Raw genomic sequence first — 18,695 nt, forward strand, 5'->3', positions numbered from 1 at the left:
AGGCCACGGCAGGTGGATCACCTGAGGTCAGGAGTTCAAGATCAAGATCAGCCTGGCCAACAGAGTGAAACCCCATTTCTACTAAAAATACAAAAATTAGCCAAGTGTGGAAGCACACACCTGTAGTTCCAGCCACTCCAGAGGCTAAGGCAGGAGAATCACTTGAACCCGGGTGCTGGAGGTTGCAGTGGGCCGAGATCGTGTCACTGCGTTCCAGCTTGGGTGACAGAATAAGACTCTGTCTCCAAAAAAAAAAAAAAAAAAAAAAAGGTTGTTCATAAGATTTCCGTGATTAAAAAAAAAAAAATGGCTGTAGCAACATAACTAAAAAGCAGAGCATGTGATCCAATGAACACAAGCAGAGCACTGTGCTATATAAATGGTACTCTGGTTATGTTCACATAATTCATAGCAACATAACTCATAATAGCTAAAAGCAGAAACCAAATTTCCATCAACTAGAGAATGGATAAACAAAATGTGGTATATTCATACAATGGAATATGAATCAGCCATAAAATAGAACGAAGTACTGATACACGCTGCAACATGAATGATACCTGAAGACATTATATTCACTGAAAAAAGCCCATCACAAAAGGCCATACACTGTATGATTCTACTTATATGCAATGCCTGAACAAGCAAATCCATACAGTAGGAAAGTAAATTAGCGGTTGCCAAAGCCTGTCACGGGGGAAAGGGAAGTGCCTGTTTTCTTTTATATTCTAGAGTTATATAGTAGTGATAGTTGCAAAATTTTGTAAATAACTAAAAACCCCTTAATTCTACATTTTAAGATGGTATATAAATTATATTATCTCAATTTTAAAATACATATATATGCTGGATGTGGTGGCTCACGCCTGTAATCCCAGCATTTTGGGAGGCCGAGGCAGGTGGATTACCTGAGCTCAGGAGTTCAAGACCAGCCTGGGCCACACAGTGAAACCCCATCTCTATACTAAAATATAAAAAATTAGCCAGGCATGGTGGTGTGCACCTGTAGTCCCAGCTACTCAGGAAGCCAAGGCAGAATTGCTTGAACCCAGGAGATGGAGGTTGCAGTGAGCCAAGATTATGTCACTGCACTTCAGCTTGGGTGACAGAGCAAGACTCATCTCAAAAGAACAAAAACAAAAACAGGCCGGGTGTGGTGGTTCACACCTGTAATCCCAGCACTTCGGGAGGTTGAGGCAGGTGGGTCATGAGGTCAGGAGATCGAGACCATCCTGGCCAACATGGCAAAACCCTGTCTCTACTAAAAATAGAAAAATTAGCTGAGCATGGTGGCACGTGCCTGTAATCCCATCTACTTGGGAGGCTGAGGCAGGAGAATCGCTGGAACCAGGGAATTCGAGGTTGCAGTGAACCAAGATCATGCCTCTGCACTCTAGTCTGGCAACAGAGCAAGACTCCATCTCAAAACAAAACAAAAACATTTATAATTTCAAGAATAAATTTAACAACATTAGAATCTTTATGAAGAAACATTTAAAGCTTTACTAAGACACTTTTAAAAAGATGTAAATAAATTGAAGACATACCAAATTCACAGACTGAAAGAGTCAACATTATGTCAGTTTTCACTACTATGACCTATAGTCAATACAATCACAATAAAAATTCAAAAAAATTTTTTTGTGCGCTTGTTGACTTAACACACTAATGTAAAATGTGTAAGAAATGGCAAAAGGTCAAGTATAGCTAACCTACTTTCTTACTCAATAAAGAATTAGAAAGCAAGTTAGGCATGGTGGCTCATGCCTGTAATCCCAGCACTTTGGGAGGCTGAGACAGGTGTATTGCTTGAGCCCAGGAAGTTCAAGACCAGCCTAGGCAACATGGCAAAATCCCATCTCTACCAAAAATACAAAAAGTCAGCCAGATGTGATGTTTGCACGCTAACTGGGATGCTAAGGTAGGAGGATTGTTTGAGCCTAGGAGACGGGAGCTGTAGTGAGCCAAGATCATACCACTGCACTCCAGCCTGGGCAACAAAGGAGATTGTTGGAATTAGGCCGGGAACCGTGGCTCACGCCTGTAATCCCAACATTTTGGGAGATTGAGACGGGCAAATCACAAGGTCAGGAGATTGAGACCATCCTGGCCAACATAGTGAAACCCTGTCTCTACTAAAATACACACAAAAAAATGAGCTTGGTGTGGTGGCACATGCCTGTAGTCCCAGCTACTCAGGAGGCTGAGGCAGGGGAACCACTTGAACCCAAGAGGCGGAGGTTGCAGTGAGCCGAGATTGTACCACCGCATTCCAGCCTGATGACAGAGTGAGACTCTGTCTCAAAAAAAAAAAAGAAAAAAAGAATTATAAAGCCAAAGTAATTAAGATAGAAATAGAATGGCCTAGTAACAGATAAACTGGCCTTCGGAACAGAATAAAAGGACAGAAACAGATCCATGAATACACGGAAATGATGACAACAGTGACTGAACAAATGCAGAGAGAATAGCGTTGGCTATACCTGTGGGGAAAAAAAAAGTCCTATCTTATAAAAGACAAAAGTCAATCCCAGCTGCATTAAAGGCTTATATGAAAGACAAAAGTATAAAACTTAATAAGAAGAGTATACAAGAGAAGAAAGAATATAATCTTTGGGCAAGAGGAATCTCTGAAACAAGATACGAAGAATAAACCAAACTTAAAGATTGATAAATTTAATTATATTAAAATAAAACACGGCCGAGCATGGTGGCTCATGCCTGTAATCCCAGCACCTTGGGAGGCCGAGGTGGGTGAGTCACGTGGTCAAGAGATAGAGACCATCCTGGCCAACATGGTGAAACCCAATCTTTTTAAATACATACATACATACATACATACATACATACATACATACATACATACATTTCTGTTCATTAAAAAACACCATGCATGGTAAAACCCTATCTTTAAAAATAAATAAATACATTTCTGTTCATCAAAAAATACCATGAAGGGTGAAAAGATACACACACAGTGGCAGAAGATATCTGCAACATACAAAATCAAAAAATAAAGAATAAAAAAAACACATATAATCAAAAAAGGATTAGTATCTACAATAATTTAAAAATTTCTATGGCTGGGCACGGTGGCTCACACCTGTCATCCAAGCACTTTGGGAAGCCAAGGTGGGTGGGTCACTTGAGGTCAGGAGTTGGAGACGAGCCTGGCCAACACAATATAACCCCGTTTCTACTAAAAATACAAAAAATTAGCCAGGTGTGGTAGCAGGCACCTGTAATCCCAGCTACTCGGAAGGCTGAGGCAGGAGAATCGCCTGAACTCAGGAAGCAGAGGTTCCAGTGAGCTGAGATTGTGCCACTGCGCTCCAGCCTGGAGAACAGAGTGGGACTTTGCCTCAAAAAAAAAAAAAAAAAATTTCTAAAGCCAGGAGTGGTGGCTCATATCTGTAGTACCAGCTACACAGGCTGAGGCAGGAGGATTACTTGAGGCCAGGAGTTTGAGACCAGCCTGGGATAGTGAGACTCTGTACCTAAAAAAAAAAAAAAAAGAAAAAAAAATTCCAGAAATATGAAAATGACTAACAAACCAAGAGAAAAACAGACAAAAGATTTGAGCAGACAGAGGAGAAATAAGAATGGCTTATAATCATATGAATATGGGCTGGGCACAGTGGCTCATGCCCGTAAACCCAGCAAGTCAGGAAGCCAAGGCAGGTAGATCACTTGAGCCCTGGAGTACCAGCCTGGGCAACATGGTGAAACCCCCATCACTACAAAACATACAAAAATTAGCTGGGCATGGTGGCACACACCTCTAGTGCCAGCTGCTCAGGACGCTGAGGTGGGAGGATTGTTTGAACCTGGAAGGTGGAGGTTGCTGTGAGCCTAGATCTCACCACTGTACTCCAGCTCCTGTAACAGAGCAAGACCCTGTCTCAGAAAGTAACAAATTAAAATATGTAAATATATAAGAAATAAAAATCATTTGAATGTTCAGTCTCTTTACAAATAAGACAAATGTGAACTCAAGCCACAAAAAGAAACCACTACTCACCTGCCAGATTTGTAAGTGTTAGAAAGCCAGATAATAATCAAATTGGGATCTTCCAAATTTCATAATTTCTTACCTTATAATAGGCCTTTGCATTGTTAAAAAGGAGCTGGAAGTCAGCAGTCAGCAAATTAACATCATCATACTCTTCCATTTTTAGCTTCTGCTGGATTTTCATCAAATCAATGGGCTGAGAAACCACTTCATAATAGTCTGGTTGATTTCTGTTACAATTTAGATTTTTTTAAAGAGATATTAATCTGAAGGTTACAAGAAGTTGTATTTCAAAACTATTATGATAATGTTCAACATTCCAAATGACAGAGCATATAAGAATCTTTCATGGACTTTGGAGCTTACTTTAAAAAAAAAAATCTGCCATCAAACTCACATTATTGGAACTAAAAGAGAGTAACAAAAGCAAGATGTATATGCATTCCCTTTTCAAAACATATGTTAATGACATAAAAACCTAAATTAACATCTGTGATGGTCTTTTATGTGCTAAATATTTAAAGTTCACGGCACCAATGCTAAACCTATGTTGATGGTATTTTTTATAAATGAAGATGACTCAACTTTCATAGTGCTCAAAAGTCTGAAAATATAGACATGTTTCAACTCTCTTTATAAACTTACAAAATGGACTCTTTCTTCAGTAAGTGAGGGACCACATACATTTTTTCTACCAAGTTCTATCAAATGCCTATTACACATGCTGCTTTAATAGCAATTACTATAATTACAAAGGAGGAAGATGATCCCTTGGCTTAAGTAGCTTACCAAAGATGAACAGATTTGAGAGACACCTAAATACAACCAAACTCTTGGGGAAAAAAAAAAAAAAAGCATGGGACTAAGAAACATAAAATTTAGCTTCGCAGTTATACCTTGCAGGAGGGAGTAGTAAGGAACACACAAGAAACTTTGAAGGTAATTATAATGACACAATTTCTTAAAATAATTTTTTTCTTAAATTTCTTAAGTAATTTTAATGACAATTTCTTAAGTTCCCAAAATAACTTCTTGGGTTTAGGGTTCATAGATATTTATTATTTTTTCTGGCTTTTTTCAAATGAAGTTACGGGAGATAAGTAAGCCTTCTAAAAATCGATGTGAGTGACTATTTTCTCAATTCTCCCACAGGGGTAGGTATTCAGCCCCATTCTAGATGTGTAAGAGGTAAGTTATTACAAATAATATCATGGTGATTAAGGCTTAAATCTCTCTTGGAACCTTAGCTGACAGGTTATAATGATTCTTTTTTTTTTTTTTTTTGAGACGGAGTTTCACTCGTTACCCAGGCTGGAGTACAATGGCGCGATCTCGGCTCACCGCAACCTCCACCTCCTGGGTTCAGGCGATTCTCCTGCCTCAGCCTCCTGAGTAGCTGGGATTACAGGCACACGCCACCATGCCCAGCTAATTTTTTGTATTTTTAGTAGAGACGGGGTTTCACCATGTTGACCAGAATGGTCTCGATCTCTTGACCTCGTGATCCACCCGCCTTGGCCTCCCAAAATGCTGGGATTACAGGCATGAGCCACCGCGCCCGGCCTAATCATTCTTTTATTATATATACTTAAATTATTTTTTAATTTTTATTCTGACATAAAAGTTGTAAAAATAGTACTTTTTTTCTGAACCATCTGAATAAGTTCTGACATGATGCCCCGTCATTCTTGATCATTTAATGTTTGTTTCCTACAAACAAGGACCACAACTCAACCATCAAAATCAGGAAATAAATGTTAATACAGTACCGTTGACCACTGAACTGTGCAGGTCCACTTATACGCGAACTTTTTTCAACCAAAAAAATTCAGAGAGAATCTTGAGAAATCAGAGAAAAAGCAGAAAGAATACTGATGTTGTCAGTGGTATCAAGGGACTTTCTCAGTTTTGGTTTTTTTTTTTTTGAGACAGGGTTTCACCATGTTGCTCAGGCTGGTCTCGAACTCCTGAGCCAAGTACAGCTATCAGCCTGCCTCAGCCCAAAGTGCTAGGATTACAGGCGTGAGCCACTGTGCCCGGCCACAGGGGACTTTCTCACAGCAAACATTAGGGCTTTGATAACTTAATATCCAAAATGGTCCTCTTCATGTGGGCCTACTGGACCACAGTCCAGTGCTCCTTGCTGAGGCAGGACCTCAGCAGTCTCTCAAGTTTAGGGGATTATCTATAGACATCTGAGAACTCAATGAGGACATGTGTCTAGAAAGAACACTATCCCCCAGAATCACTGCTACTAGATTACTCACATTTTTTAAATTACCACAAATAAAAAAGAAATATCAGGATCCCAACCACTCACTCTATATCATATGGTCAAAACAGGGTCCTCTCATTTTAAAATGAAAGAGTTTTACTAATTTTTTCCACCGAAATCAAACATATAGAAAACCATCAAAAGTAAAAATCATCCTTATAATCCAGAATAAATAGCACTATTCGTATTTTCATAGACATTCTTCCAGACTTCTCTCTAGGCACATGTACACACAAGCCAAATTTAACATAAACAAGATTATATTGTATGTTCTTTCAAAACAACTTTTCTCTTTCAACAACAGGTGAGGGCAGTCTGGCACATGGCTGCAAAATAGCCAAAACGTCAAGTTTTCATCAGAATAGTGAGAAACACTAGCCCTGGTGTGCAGAAAGCCTGCTGGCTACTCCCTACCCCACTCTCCTTTCTTCCCAGGATGACAGCATTCTAAGATGCTGCATGGCTACTACAGACCATATTCTCGGCTGGGCACAGTGGCTCACACCTGTAATCCCAGCACTTTGGGAGGCCAAAGGAGACGAATCATGAAGTCAAAAGATTGAGACCACCCTGGCCAACACGGTGAAATCCTGTATCTACTAAAAATACAAAAATTAGCTGGGCATAGTGGCATGTGCCTGTAGTCCCAGCTACTCAAGAAGCTGAGGCAGAAGAACTGCTTGAACCCAGGAGGCGGAGGTTGTGGTGAGCCAAGACTGCACCACTGCACTCCAGCCTGGGCGACAGAGCGAGACTCTGTCTCTCAAAAAAAAGAAAAAGAAAAGAAAAAGACCTTATTCTCAGCCAGCATAGTGTTGCACGCCTGTAGTCCCAGCTACTTGGGAGGCTGAGGGAGGACTGCTTGAGCCCAGGAGGTCAAGGCTGTAGTGTGCAATGATGGTGCCTGTGAGCAGCCTGCATTCCAGCCTGTGTGATGTGGTGAAGCCTCATCTCCAAGGAAACAACAATAAAACCCCTTAAAGATCATATTCTCCAGCGTAACTGAAGCTAGCCAACACGAGAGCTGAAGTATGTCATACCCAAGTCATGTCCTTAACACTCCTTCTTTTTCCATACTGGCTGGAACGTAGTTGTGGTAGTGAGTCATCTCAGACCATGCAGACAAGAGTGATACCACAAAGATAGCAGAATGGAGTTAGCTAATACTTGGACCTTGACAACTTCACAGAACAGGACTTTTACACAAGTGAAAAAAATTTCTTTTGGTTCAGCCATTGTTGATTTCGATGTCCTACTACAAAGTAGCCAAATACAGGAACTAAAATGAAGTATCAAAAAGGGATTCACAAATTGTGTAGCTCTGAGCACTACTACTTCTTATAAATACTGAGAAAAAATATACACTCCACATAGGAGTGTCAGAGAAAGGCACCATTATCTTTGAGGCTGTAACATGACAGTGGTCCAGCATGCAAGGTCTGTATCCTCTGCCACTCAGCACTAACCTGCCTGTGAAAAGGAAGCAGCAGAGGGATGGTATCTTCTGTAAAAGGTTTCGTATACTTCAGTATGATGCTGTTACTCTATACCACATAATGGTTAAGAGCACAGGCTTTGGAGTCAGAACGACTTTAGTCTAAACACCAGCTATCTTAGTAGTTACAAGAACTTGTGCAATTTCTCACCTATAAACTGTGATAGCTCAGAATTTTAAATAAGATATAATCTAAAAAATGCTTGTGTCTAGAATGTGACAAACAATAAATACATGCTCATACTACTTTATGCTATAAAATAACAACTTTGAGAAGACTACTACTGATAAACCAACTCAAATATGGAGACAGATACCTCATTTTAAAAACAACTCTTTCTTTTCGACCATGGCTAATTTACAGGGCTCTACTAATTCAGGATGGTGACACTGCACTCTCAGTGGCTCTGCTCGTTGAGGTGAGAAATTTGCCTTCAGTTCAACTTAGAGCTTGGTAGTTACCCAGTGTACTATCAACAATCATGAATGAATCTAAATCTTTAGTTAACTCATTGTATTAGCATTCTAGAGCTGCTGTAACAAATTACTACAAACTTAGGGGCTTAAAACAAAACACATTTATTATATTCGTTCTAGAGGTCAGAAGTCCAAAATGGGTCTCACTGGTCTAAAATCAAGGTATTAGCAGGGCTGCATGCCCTCTGGAGGTTCTAGTAGAGAGAATCTAGTGAAAAAGGTTTCCTTGCCTTTTTCAGCTTCTAGAGCTCACCTGCATTCCTTGGCTTGTAGTCTCCTTCCTCCCTCTTCAAAGCCAGCAGTATAGCATCTTCAAATATCTCTCTGACTGAACTTATCTCCCTCTTTCCCATTTAAGGATCCACATGGATAATCCAGGATAACCTCTCCAATTCAAGATCAGCTGATTAGCAAACTTAATTCCCCTCTGCCACGTAACACAACATATTCACAGGTTCCAGGGATTAGAATGTGGAAGTATTTGGGGACCAGTTTTCTGCCTAACATACTCATGTATGTTTTCAGAACAAATAACTTCAATTTTTTTTTTTTTTTTTTTTTCCTGAGACAGTTTCACTCTTGTTATAGAGGCTGGAGTGCAATGGCGCAATCTTGGCTCACTGGAACTTCTGCCTCTCAGGTTCAAATGATTCTCCTACCTCAGCCTTCCGAGTAGCTGGGATTGCAGGTGCACGCCACCATGCCCAGCTAATTTTGTATTTTTAATAGAGATGGAGTTTTTCCATGTTAGTCAGGCTGGTTGCAAACTCCTGACCTCAGGTGATTCGTCTGCCTCGGCCTCCCAAAGTGCTGGGATTACAGGCGTGAGCCACTGCATCCAGCGAACTGCCAGATTTTTGAACAGAATAGTGATTATATTTTGACAGCAAGAGAGGAAGGATGTTCCAGTTAGTGGTGCAAGATATGAAAGGCATGTGCAAGATGCCTCTCAGTGTAACTTGAAAAACTGATCCCTTTTAACTATCACTAAGAAAACTTCAATATTGTCTTAAAAGCTATTAATTTTTATGTATTTATATTTTTTCAGATGGAATTTTAATCTTGTTGGCTAGGTTGGAGCGCAATGGTGTGATCTCAGTTCACTGCAACCTCCGTCTCCCGGGCTCAAGCAATTGTCCTGCCTCAGCCTCCCAAGTAGCTGGGATTACAGGCGCCTGCCACCATACCCAGCTAATTTTTGTATTTTTAGTAGAGACGAGGTTTCCCCACGTTGGCCAGGCTGGTCTCTAACTCCTGACCTCAAGTGATTTGCCAGCCTCGGCCTCCCAAAATGCTGAGATTACAAGGGTGAGTCATGGTCCACAGCCATAGAACTATTAATTTTTATGCTGCCTATGTCAACCAAGTGTTAAAAAATAAAATGAAACAAAAAAATTAAATAATTTAAAAAATATGCTTCATTGTCGGCCAGGCACGGTCAGTTATGTCTGTAATCCCAGCACTTTGAGAGGCCAAGGTGGGTGGATTACCTGAGGTCAGGAGTTCAAGATCAGCCCAGCCAACATGGCAAAACCCCATGTCTACTAAAAGAACAAAAAAAATTAGCTGGGCATGGTGGTGTGTGTCTGTAATCCAAGCTACTCAGGAGGCTGAGGCAGGAGAATCGCTTGAACCCAGGAGGTGAGGTTGCAGTGAGCCAAGATTGTGCCACCGCACTCCAGCCTAGGCAACAGAGTGGGATTCTGTCTCCAAAAAAAAAAAGCACTCTCAACAAATTAGAGAAAGAACAAACTAAACTCAAAGCTAGCAGTAGATAATAAATAGAATGGAGGCCCAGGTGTCTCATGCCTGTAATCCCAGCACTTTGGGAGGCTAAGGTGGACAGATCACTTGAGGCCAAGAGTTTGAGACCAGCCTGGGCAACAAAGTGAAACCCTGTCTCTACTAAAACACAAAAACTAGCCAGGCATGGTGGTGCATGCCTGTAATCTCAGCTACCTGGGAAGCTGAAGCATTAGAATCACTTGAACCTAGAAGGTCAAGGTTGCAATAAGTTGTGATTGCACAATTGCACTCCAGCCTGGGCAACAGAGAGAGACACTGTGTCAAATAAATAAATAAATAGACAGACAGAATGCAGATAAATGAAATTAGAGAACAGAAAAATAATTTTAAAAATTAAACAAAGATCAACAAAATTGGTAAAACTTTAGCTAGATTAAGAAAGAAAGAGAGGCTGGGTGTGGTGGCTCACGCCTATAATCCTAGCACTTTGGGAGGCCAAGGTAGGTAGATCACTTGAGCCCAGGAGTTTGAGACCAGCCTGGACAACATAGGGAGACCCTGTCTCTACAAAAAAATAAAAAATAATACATATATATATACACACACACACATACACACACACACACACACACATCTATATCTCCTTACCTAACATTATATACATTTAAAAAAATATATGTACGTAGTGTTAGGTAAGGATCCAACATACATATTTTCATATGTATAAATAAAAAATATATATATGCAACATATTTTTAATGTGTTTTACATATACATAGGCCAGGTGTGTGGCATGCAGGTAACAGGACTGCTTGAGTCTGGGAGGTTGAGGCTGCATTGAGCTGTGATTGCCACTGCACTCCAGCCTGGGTGCTAAAGCAAAATCCTGTCTCAAAAAAAGAAAGAGGAAGGAGGAAGGGAAGAAGGAAAGGAGAAGAGAGATGCAAAAACTAAAATCATAAAGAGGAGACATTACAACCAATGCCACAGAAATAAAAAGGATTATGAGAGCGCTCTAGGAAAATATGTACACCAACAAATTAGATAAATTAGAAGAAATGGATAATTTCCTAGAAACACACAACATACTAAAGAAATACAAAGCCTGGGCTGGGTGCAGTAGCTCACACCTATAATCACAGTACTTTGGGAGGCCAAGGCAGATGGATCACGAGGTCAGGAATTCAAGATCAGCCCGGCCAAGATGGTGAAACTCCATCTCTATTAAAAGTAGAAAAATTAGCTGGGCATGGTAGTGGGCCCCTATAATCCCAGCTACTTGGGAGGCTGAGGCAGGAGAATTGCTTGAACCCAGGAGGCAGCGGTTGCAGTGAGCTGAGATCACACCACTGCACTCCCGCCTGAGCGACAGAGCAAGACTCTATGTCTCAGGAAAAAAAAAAACAAAAAAAAACAAAGCCTGAGTAAACCTATAACTAGTAAGGAAACTGAATCAGTAATAAAAAAAAAAAAAATCTCCCACAAAGAAAAGCCCTAGACTGATAGCTTCACTGACGAATTCTATCAGACATTTCAAGAACTAACACCAATCCTTAGGAAACGTTTCCAAAAAACTGAAGAATAGAGATCACGTCCTAACTTATTCTATGAAGCTAGCATTATCCCAATACCAAAGGCAGACAAAGACACAACAACAAAACTACAGATCAGTATCCCTTATTGAGATGTGGGTTACCTTTGCGGAAGTTTGACCTGTAGACTCTGATTTAACCAATGAATGAATGCACTCTTACACCATTACAGTGTTTTAAGTGGACTAGGGATGGCCATTGGCTGCTTTTAGAGGGCGAAATGCAACCAATTGACCTAGATTCCCTGTTTAGCTACATATTTATTCCCTAGACATTACAAAAGAGGTTCTAAGTTAACACACTTGTGGATAATTAACATAGTCAAAAGAGTGGTTATGCGACTGGTAAAAGCTTTAGGTTCTCAGGCCCAGAGTAAATGCTATTAACAGGCAATTTCCCTTTGATCCTCCCCCCACCACTCCAAAAAGCACAAAATTAACATGAGTAAACAGAGTGGAGACAAATGGGTGTGGGGTAAACAGACTTAACTGGGAAGGCCTTTGATTATTTTTCTCTCTTCCTAACTTAGTGGACTGGCCTTTGGCCTGCCCCAGTAAAACCTTTAGGCCTTCCAAAAGGTTTGAGCCTATAATCTGCAACTTTCCCTAAATATTTTCCATAATATTTTGCCAAGTGAATAGCAACACCTTCTGAACACTGATGCAAAACTTCTCAATAAAATATTAGCAAATTGAATTCAGCAGCATATTAAAAGAATTATATACCATAACCAAGTGGGATTTATTCCACAGTGAACATGGTGTTGAATAGAAGTGGTGAAAGTGGGCATCACTGTCTTTGTGATCTTAGAGGAAAACCTTTAAGTCTTCTGTCACTAAATAGTTGTTTGCAGTAATCAAAATAGTGTGCTACTAGTATAAAGAGTGACCAATGGAATACAATGGAGCCTAGAAATAACCCTCACATACATGGTCAAATGAATTTTGACAAAGATGCCAAAACCATTCAATGAGCAGAGCACAGTGTTTTCAACAAATGATGCTGGGAAAACTAGATATACATATATAAAGAATAAAGCTGGATCCTTACCTAAACACTACATATAAAAATTAATTCAAAATGGATCAAAGGCCTAACTCTAAGAGTTAAAACTATAAAACTCTTGGAGGAAAATTGATATTGTCTGGTTGTGTCCCCATCCAAATCTCGACTTGAATTGTATCTCCCAGAATTCCCACATGTTGTGGGAGAGACCCAGGAGGAGGTAATTGAATCATGGGGGCTGGTCTTTCTTTCGTCTGCTATTCATGTGATAGTGATTAAGTCTCACAAGCTCTGATGGGTTTACCAGAGGTTTCCACTTTTGCTTCTTGCTCATTTTTCTCTTGCCACTGTTGTAAGAAGTGCCTTTTGCCTCCCACCATGATTCTGAGGCCTCCTCAGGCATATGGAACCTCAATTAAACCTCTTTATCTTCCCCATTTCAGGTATATCTTTATTAGCAGCATGAAAACAAACTAATACAGTAAATTGGTACCAGTAGAGTGGGGTGCTGCTGAAAAGATACTTGAAAATGTGGAAGCCACTTTGGAACTGGATAACAGAGGATGAAACAGTTCGGAGGGCTCAGAAAAAGACAGGAAAATGTGAGACCATTTGGAACCTGCTAGAGACTTGACTGGCTTTGATCAAAAGCCTGACAGCAATATGGACAATAAGGACCAGGCTGAGGTGGTCTCAGATGTAGATGAAGAAGTTGTTGGGAACTGGAGTAGAGGTGACTCTTGTTATGTTTTAGCAAAGAGACTGGGGGCATTTTGCCCCTGCCCTAGACATCTGTGGAACTTTGAGCTCAAGAAAGATGATTTAGGGTATCTGGAAGAAGATATTTCTTTCTTTCTTTTTTTTTTTTTTTTCTCAAGATGGGGTTTCACCATGATGGTCAGGCTGGTCTTGAACTCCTGACCTCAGGTGATCCACCCACCTCGGCCTCCCAAAGTGCTAGGATTACAGGCGTGAGCCACCGCGTCTGGCTAGAAGAAGATATTTCTAAGCAAAGCATTCAAGAGGTGACTTGCGTACTGTTAAAAGGATTCAGTTTTATAAGGGAAGCAGAGCTTAAAAGTTTGGAAAATTTGCAGCCTAGTTCTGTCCCTCTAAGGTAGCCCTGACTAATACAAAAACATAGGGGAAAGCTTCATGATACTGGATTTGGCATTAATTTCTTAGATATGACACCAAAAGGACAGTCAACAAAAGAAAAAGACAAACTTCATGAAAATTAAAATCTTTTGTGGATCTAAGGACACCATACAGAATGAAAAAGCAATCTACAGAATGACAGAAAGTATTTACAAATCCTGTATCAATAAGAAATAACCAGAATGGGCCGGGCGCGGTGGCTCAAGCCTGTAATCCCAGCACTTTGGGAGGCCGAGGCGGGTGGATCATGAGGTCAGGAGATCGAGACCATTCTGGTCAACATAGTGAAACCCCGTCTCTACTAATACAAAAAATTAGCTGGGCATGGTGGCGCGTGCCTGTAATCCCAGCTACTCAGGAGGCTGAGGCAGGAGAATTGCCTGAACCCAGGAGGCGGAGGTTGCGGTGAGCCGAGATCGCGCCATTGCACTCCAGCCTGGATAATGAGCGAAACTCCGTCTCAAAAAAAAAAAAAAATAACCAGAATGTACAGAGAACTCCTGAAACTCAACAAAGAAAAACTAACACCCCAATTCAAAAATGGGCAAAAGATGTGAATGGACATTTCTCCAAAGAAGATGTGCAAATGATGCCAGGTAGTACACTGGTTCACGCCTGTAATCCGAGCACTTTGGGAGGCCAAGGCGGGCAGATCACCTGAGGTCAGCAGTTCGAGACCAGCCTGGCCAACATGGTGAAACCCCGTCTCTACTAAAAATAAAAAATTAGGTTGGGCATGGTGGCTCACACTTGTAATCCCAGCACTTTGGAGAGCCGAGGCAGGTGGATCATGAGGTCAGGCATTCGAGACCAGCCTGACCAATATAGTGAAACCCTATCTCTACTGAAAATACAAAAAATTAGCCAGGTGTGGTAGCGTGTGCCTGTAGTCCCAGCTACTTGGGAGGCTGAGGCAGGAGAATCACTTGAACCTGGGAGGCAGAGGTTGCAGTGAGCCAAGATCACACCACTGCACTCCAGCCTGGGCAAGAGTGAGACTCTGTCTCAAAAAAAAAAAAAAAAAAAAAAAAAAAAGGATGTGCAAACGGCTCACAAGTGCATGAAAAAATGCTCAATATCACTAATGATTAGGAAAATGCAACTCAAAACCAATGATCCACCAACTCCTATTAAGATGACTAGTGTTAAAAAAAAAATATGAAGAAAGTGGAACCTTTGTGTACTGTTAGTGGGAATATAAAATGGTACAGTTGCTATTGAACACAGTATGGCAGTTCCTCAAAAAAATTACAAATAGGCCTATGGCGGTGATTCACATCTGTAATCCCCAGCACGTTGGGAAGCTGAGGTGGGCAGATCACCTGAGGTCAGGAGTTCAAGACCAGCATGGCCAACATGGCAAAACCCTGTCTCCACTAAAAATAGAAAACTTAGCCAGGCATGGTGGCATGTGTCTGTAATCCCAGCTACTGTGGAGGCTGGAACATGAGAACTGCTTGAACCTGGGAGGCAGAGGTTGTAGTGAGCCAGGATCATGCCACTGCACTCCAGCCTGGGCAACAGAGAGAGACTCATCTCAAAAAAAAAAAAAACAAAAAAAAACTACAAATGTAACTACCATATTATCTAGCAATCTCACTTTTGAAAAGAATTGAAAGCAGGATCTCAAAGATGTATCTGCACACCTATGCTCATTGTAGCATTATTCACACGTTGGCCAGGCTGCTCATGAATTCCTGGCCTCAGGTGATCTGCCCACCTAGGCCTCCCAAAGTGATAGGATTACAGCATGAGCCACCATGCCAGGTCAGTACTCTTTTTTAATATTTCTTTTTAGACAAGGTCTTGCTCAATCACCCAGGCTGGAGTGCAGTGACACTCATGGCTCAATGCAGCCTCAAATTCCCAGGCTCAAACAATCCTCCCACCCCAGCCTCCCTAGTAGCTGGGACTACAGGTAAGCACCACCACACCTGGCTAATTTTTAAAAAATTTTTTCGTAGAGATGGGTCTCACTATGTTGCCCAGGCTGGTCTCAAATTCTTGGCCCCAAGAGATCTTTCTGCATAGGTCATTTTTTTTTTTTGAGACGGAGGCTCGCTCTGTCACCCAGGCTAGAGTGCAGAGGCGCAATCTCAGCTCACTACAACCTCCACCTCCCGGGTTTAAGCATTTCTCTGCCTCAGCCTCCCAAGTAGCTGGGATTACAGGCACATGCTACCACAACCAGCTAATTTTTGCTTTTTTTAAAGAAGAGACAAGGTTTCACCATTTTGGCCAGGGTGGCCTTGAACTCCTGACTTTGTGATCCACCCACCTCGGCCTCCCAAAGTGCCTGGCCTTGTTTTTATTTTTAAGAGACAGGGTCTCATTAGGTTGCCCAAGCTGGTCTCAAACTCCTTGGCTCAAGCAATTCTCTTGCCTCAGTCTCCCAAGTAGCTGAGATTACCTGTGCATGCTCCTGTGCCTGGCTCAAAAAATTAAGTAGCTGGGATTACAGGTGCATGTTACTGTGCCTGGCCCAAAGAGATTTTTAGTAAAAAAAAAAAAAATGCGGGCTGGGCGCGGTGGCTCACACCTATAATCCCAGCACTTTGGGAGGCCGAGGCGGGTGAATCACGAGGTCAAGAGATCGAGACCATCCTGGTCAACATGGTGAAACCCCGTCTCTACTAAAAATACAAAAAATTAGCTGGGCATGGTGGCGCGTGCCTGTAATCCCAGTTACTCAAGAGGCTGAGGTAGGAGAATCGCCTGAACCCAGGAGGCGGAGGTTGCGGTGAGCCGAGATCACGCCATTGCACTCCAGCCTGGGTAACAAGAGCGAAACTCCGTCTCAAAAAAAAAGCTTCACTACAGCTTGATTACTAAAGCCTAACACTGGACCCCAGTATCATTTAAGCCATTCCTCTAAATAAAAAAAAAAAATCAATTTCCAAACACTTTAAACATGGACTCTGGACCAAATCCCCCGCACTCTACTGATGGGCTTCCAACTCACCTTCGCTTTGGTGCCCGAATGAAGAGCTCACAGAGAAGTCTGCCCTGTTCATCCTTATAGTCTCGGATGGTGTTATAAAGTTCATGGCACACGGCAATCTACGCATTAGCAAAGGAGAAAAATCACCAAAAAAGTGAACAGAAAGTCAGTGTAGGCATAAAAATTATTTTCTAGGCAAGTAGATAAGAAAAATGATGACTCTCAATATTACCAAACAGGCTGAAATATGCTGACAGTATGTCTCCTTTTTTTTTTGAGATGGAGTCTTGCTCTGTCACCCAGGCTGGAGTGCAGTGGCACAATCTCGGCTCACTGCAACCCCCACCTCCCGAGTTCAAGTGATTCTCCTGCCTCAGCCTCCGAGTAGCTGGGATTACAGGCACGCACCACCACACTCAGCTAATTTTTGTGTTTTTAGGAGATGGGGTTTCACTATGTTGGTCAGGCTGGTCTTGAACTCCTGACCCCATGATCCACTGGCCTCTGCCTCCCAACATGCTGGGATTACAGGCGCGAGCCACCGCGCCTGGCAAGTATGTCTCCTTTCAAACAATCAAGTTGACTAACTTTTTGGTATCTTCCACCACATTTATGCTCGTGGTGATTTTGTCTTTTTTTTTTTTTTTTTTTTTTGAAACAGAGTTTCGCTCTTGTTACCCAGGCTGGAGTGCAATGGCGTGATCTCGGCTCACCGCAACCTCCGCCTCCTGGGTTCAGGCAATTCTCTTGCCTCAGCCTCCTGAGTAGCTGGGATTACAGGCACGCACCACCATGCCCAGCTAATTTTTTTGTATTTTTAGTAGAGACGGGGTTTCACTATGTTGACCAGGGTGGTCTCGATCTCTTGACCTCGTGATCCATCCGCCTAGGCCTCCCAAAGTGCTGGGATTACAGGCGTGAGCCACCGCGCCCGGCCGATTTTGTCTTTTAAACTAAATCAGTTTATCACTCTCTTGCTTAAAGCCATCCAACAGAAGGGTTTCTCAGTACATACAGAATAAAACTCTAAACTCCTAATGCTGCTTGTGTGGGCCCTACATACTCTGAATGGGTGGAGCTTGGCAATTTCCTTCTCCTTCCTGACCATCTACTACTCTGTAACCATGACACACTAAACCCATCCCTGACCCAGCACCTCAGCACTGGTTCTCTCTGTCTGGAACTCTCTTCCAGGGGATTCATACCAAAACAACCCAGATCACCCAAAATTTTCTTCTTAGCACTTATTACTAGCTGAGGGTACATTATTCTTTATTTGTTTACTTGTTTACACTCTACTTCCCCCGCTGGAATCTAAGTTCCATGTGAAAAATGGGCTTGTTTCCCACATGGCTAAATCTCAACCATGAGAACAGTACTTTCACATGATAGGTACATAGTTATTTGCTAAATGAATATATGATGTAACACACTGAAATTATGCGTAAGACTATACTATTACTCTAAGACTTAGCTGAATACATACTGTTCATAAAAGAAAAGACTATCAATTCAGAGAATCTTAAAAAAAAGTGGAGACACCTTGCACTGTAACCATTTTACCATTAAAGTGAAGATAGGGTAATCGTGGGAAAAGCAGGCAGAAACCAAGTGAACCAAGTTACTCACAGGATCTACAGTTGGAAGATTGGAAAGTCTCCTCCTTTTCCTGCTTGGGCCTGGTGTGGACACAGAATGGTGCCCATCATCAAAGTCCCCGCTGACACTGCTGGAAGGGGAGGTAGCTCTTCTTCTCTTGGAACCCATGGAATCCAACTTCTTCTAAAAGAAATAATTAGCCATGTTCTTACATTTAAATAGACTCTGTCACCAAGCCCTCAGCTGGTCACCTGCCATCAAACTCCTGGCTCACTTAGGAGGACATTTTAACATGTTACAGTTTAACTAGCTATAAGGTTTTTGTTTTTTTTTTAAGTCCTGGACTTCCTTGTTGCAGTGTTTCACTTACCAGAGTGCTATACCTTCCATTATGA

The 18,695-nt window shown here is 41.7% G+C and overlaps 1 protein-coding gene across 50 annotated transcripts in view; it reads right to left on the reverse strand.

Annotated features, from left to right (window-relative positions):
• Positions 1-18,695, reverse strand: part of PBRM1 (polybromo 1) — a 153,860-nt gene that overhangs the window by 129,354 nt on the left and 5,811 nt on the right. For 41 of the 50 annotated variants that reach the window (XM_064367191.1, XM_064367185.1, XM_064367168.1 and 38 more), the window contains 3 exons: positions 18,331-18,483; positions 16,723-16,820; positions 4,095-4,242 (listed from right to left, as the gene is read on the reverse strand). In XM_064367191.1, the coding sequence (XP_064223261.1) occupies positions 4,095-4,242; positions 16,723-16,820; positions 18,331-18,468 (384 nt within the window). In that variant the 5' untranslated portion in view covers positions 18,469-18,483. The remainder of the gene's footprint in view (positions 1-4,094; positions 4,243-16,722; positions 16,821-18,330; positions 18,484-18,695) is intronic. The other 9 variants (XM_064367186.1, XM_064367182.1, XM_064367165.1 and 6 more) reach the window with 1 other exon arrangement.

Source organism: Aotus nancymaae, unplaced genomic scaffold (genome assembly GCF_030222135.1).
Source record: "Aotus nancymaae isolate 86718 unplaced genomic scaffold, 86718_ANA_hifiasm-v0.15.2.pri h1tg000067l, whole genome shotgun sequence".
Taxonomy (NCBI): Eukaryota; Metazoa; Chordata; class Mammalia; order Primates; family Aotidae; genus Aotus; species Aotus nancymaae.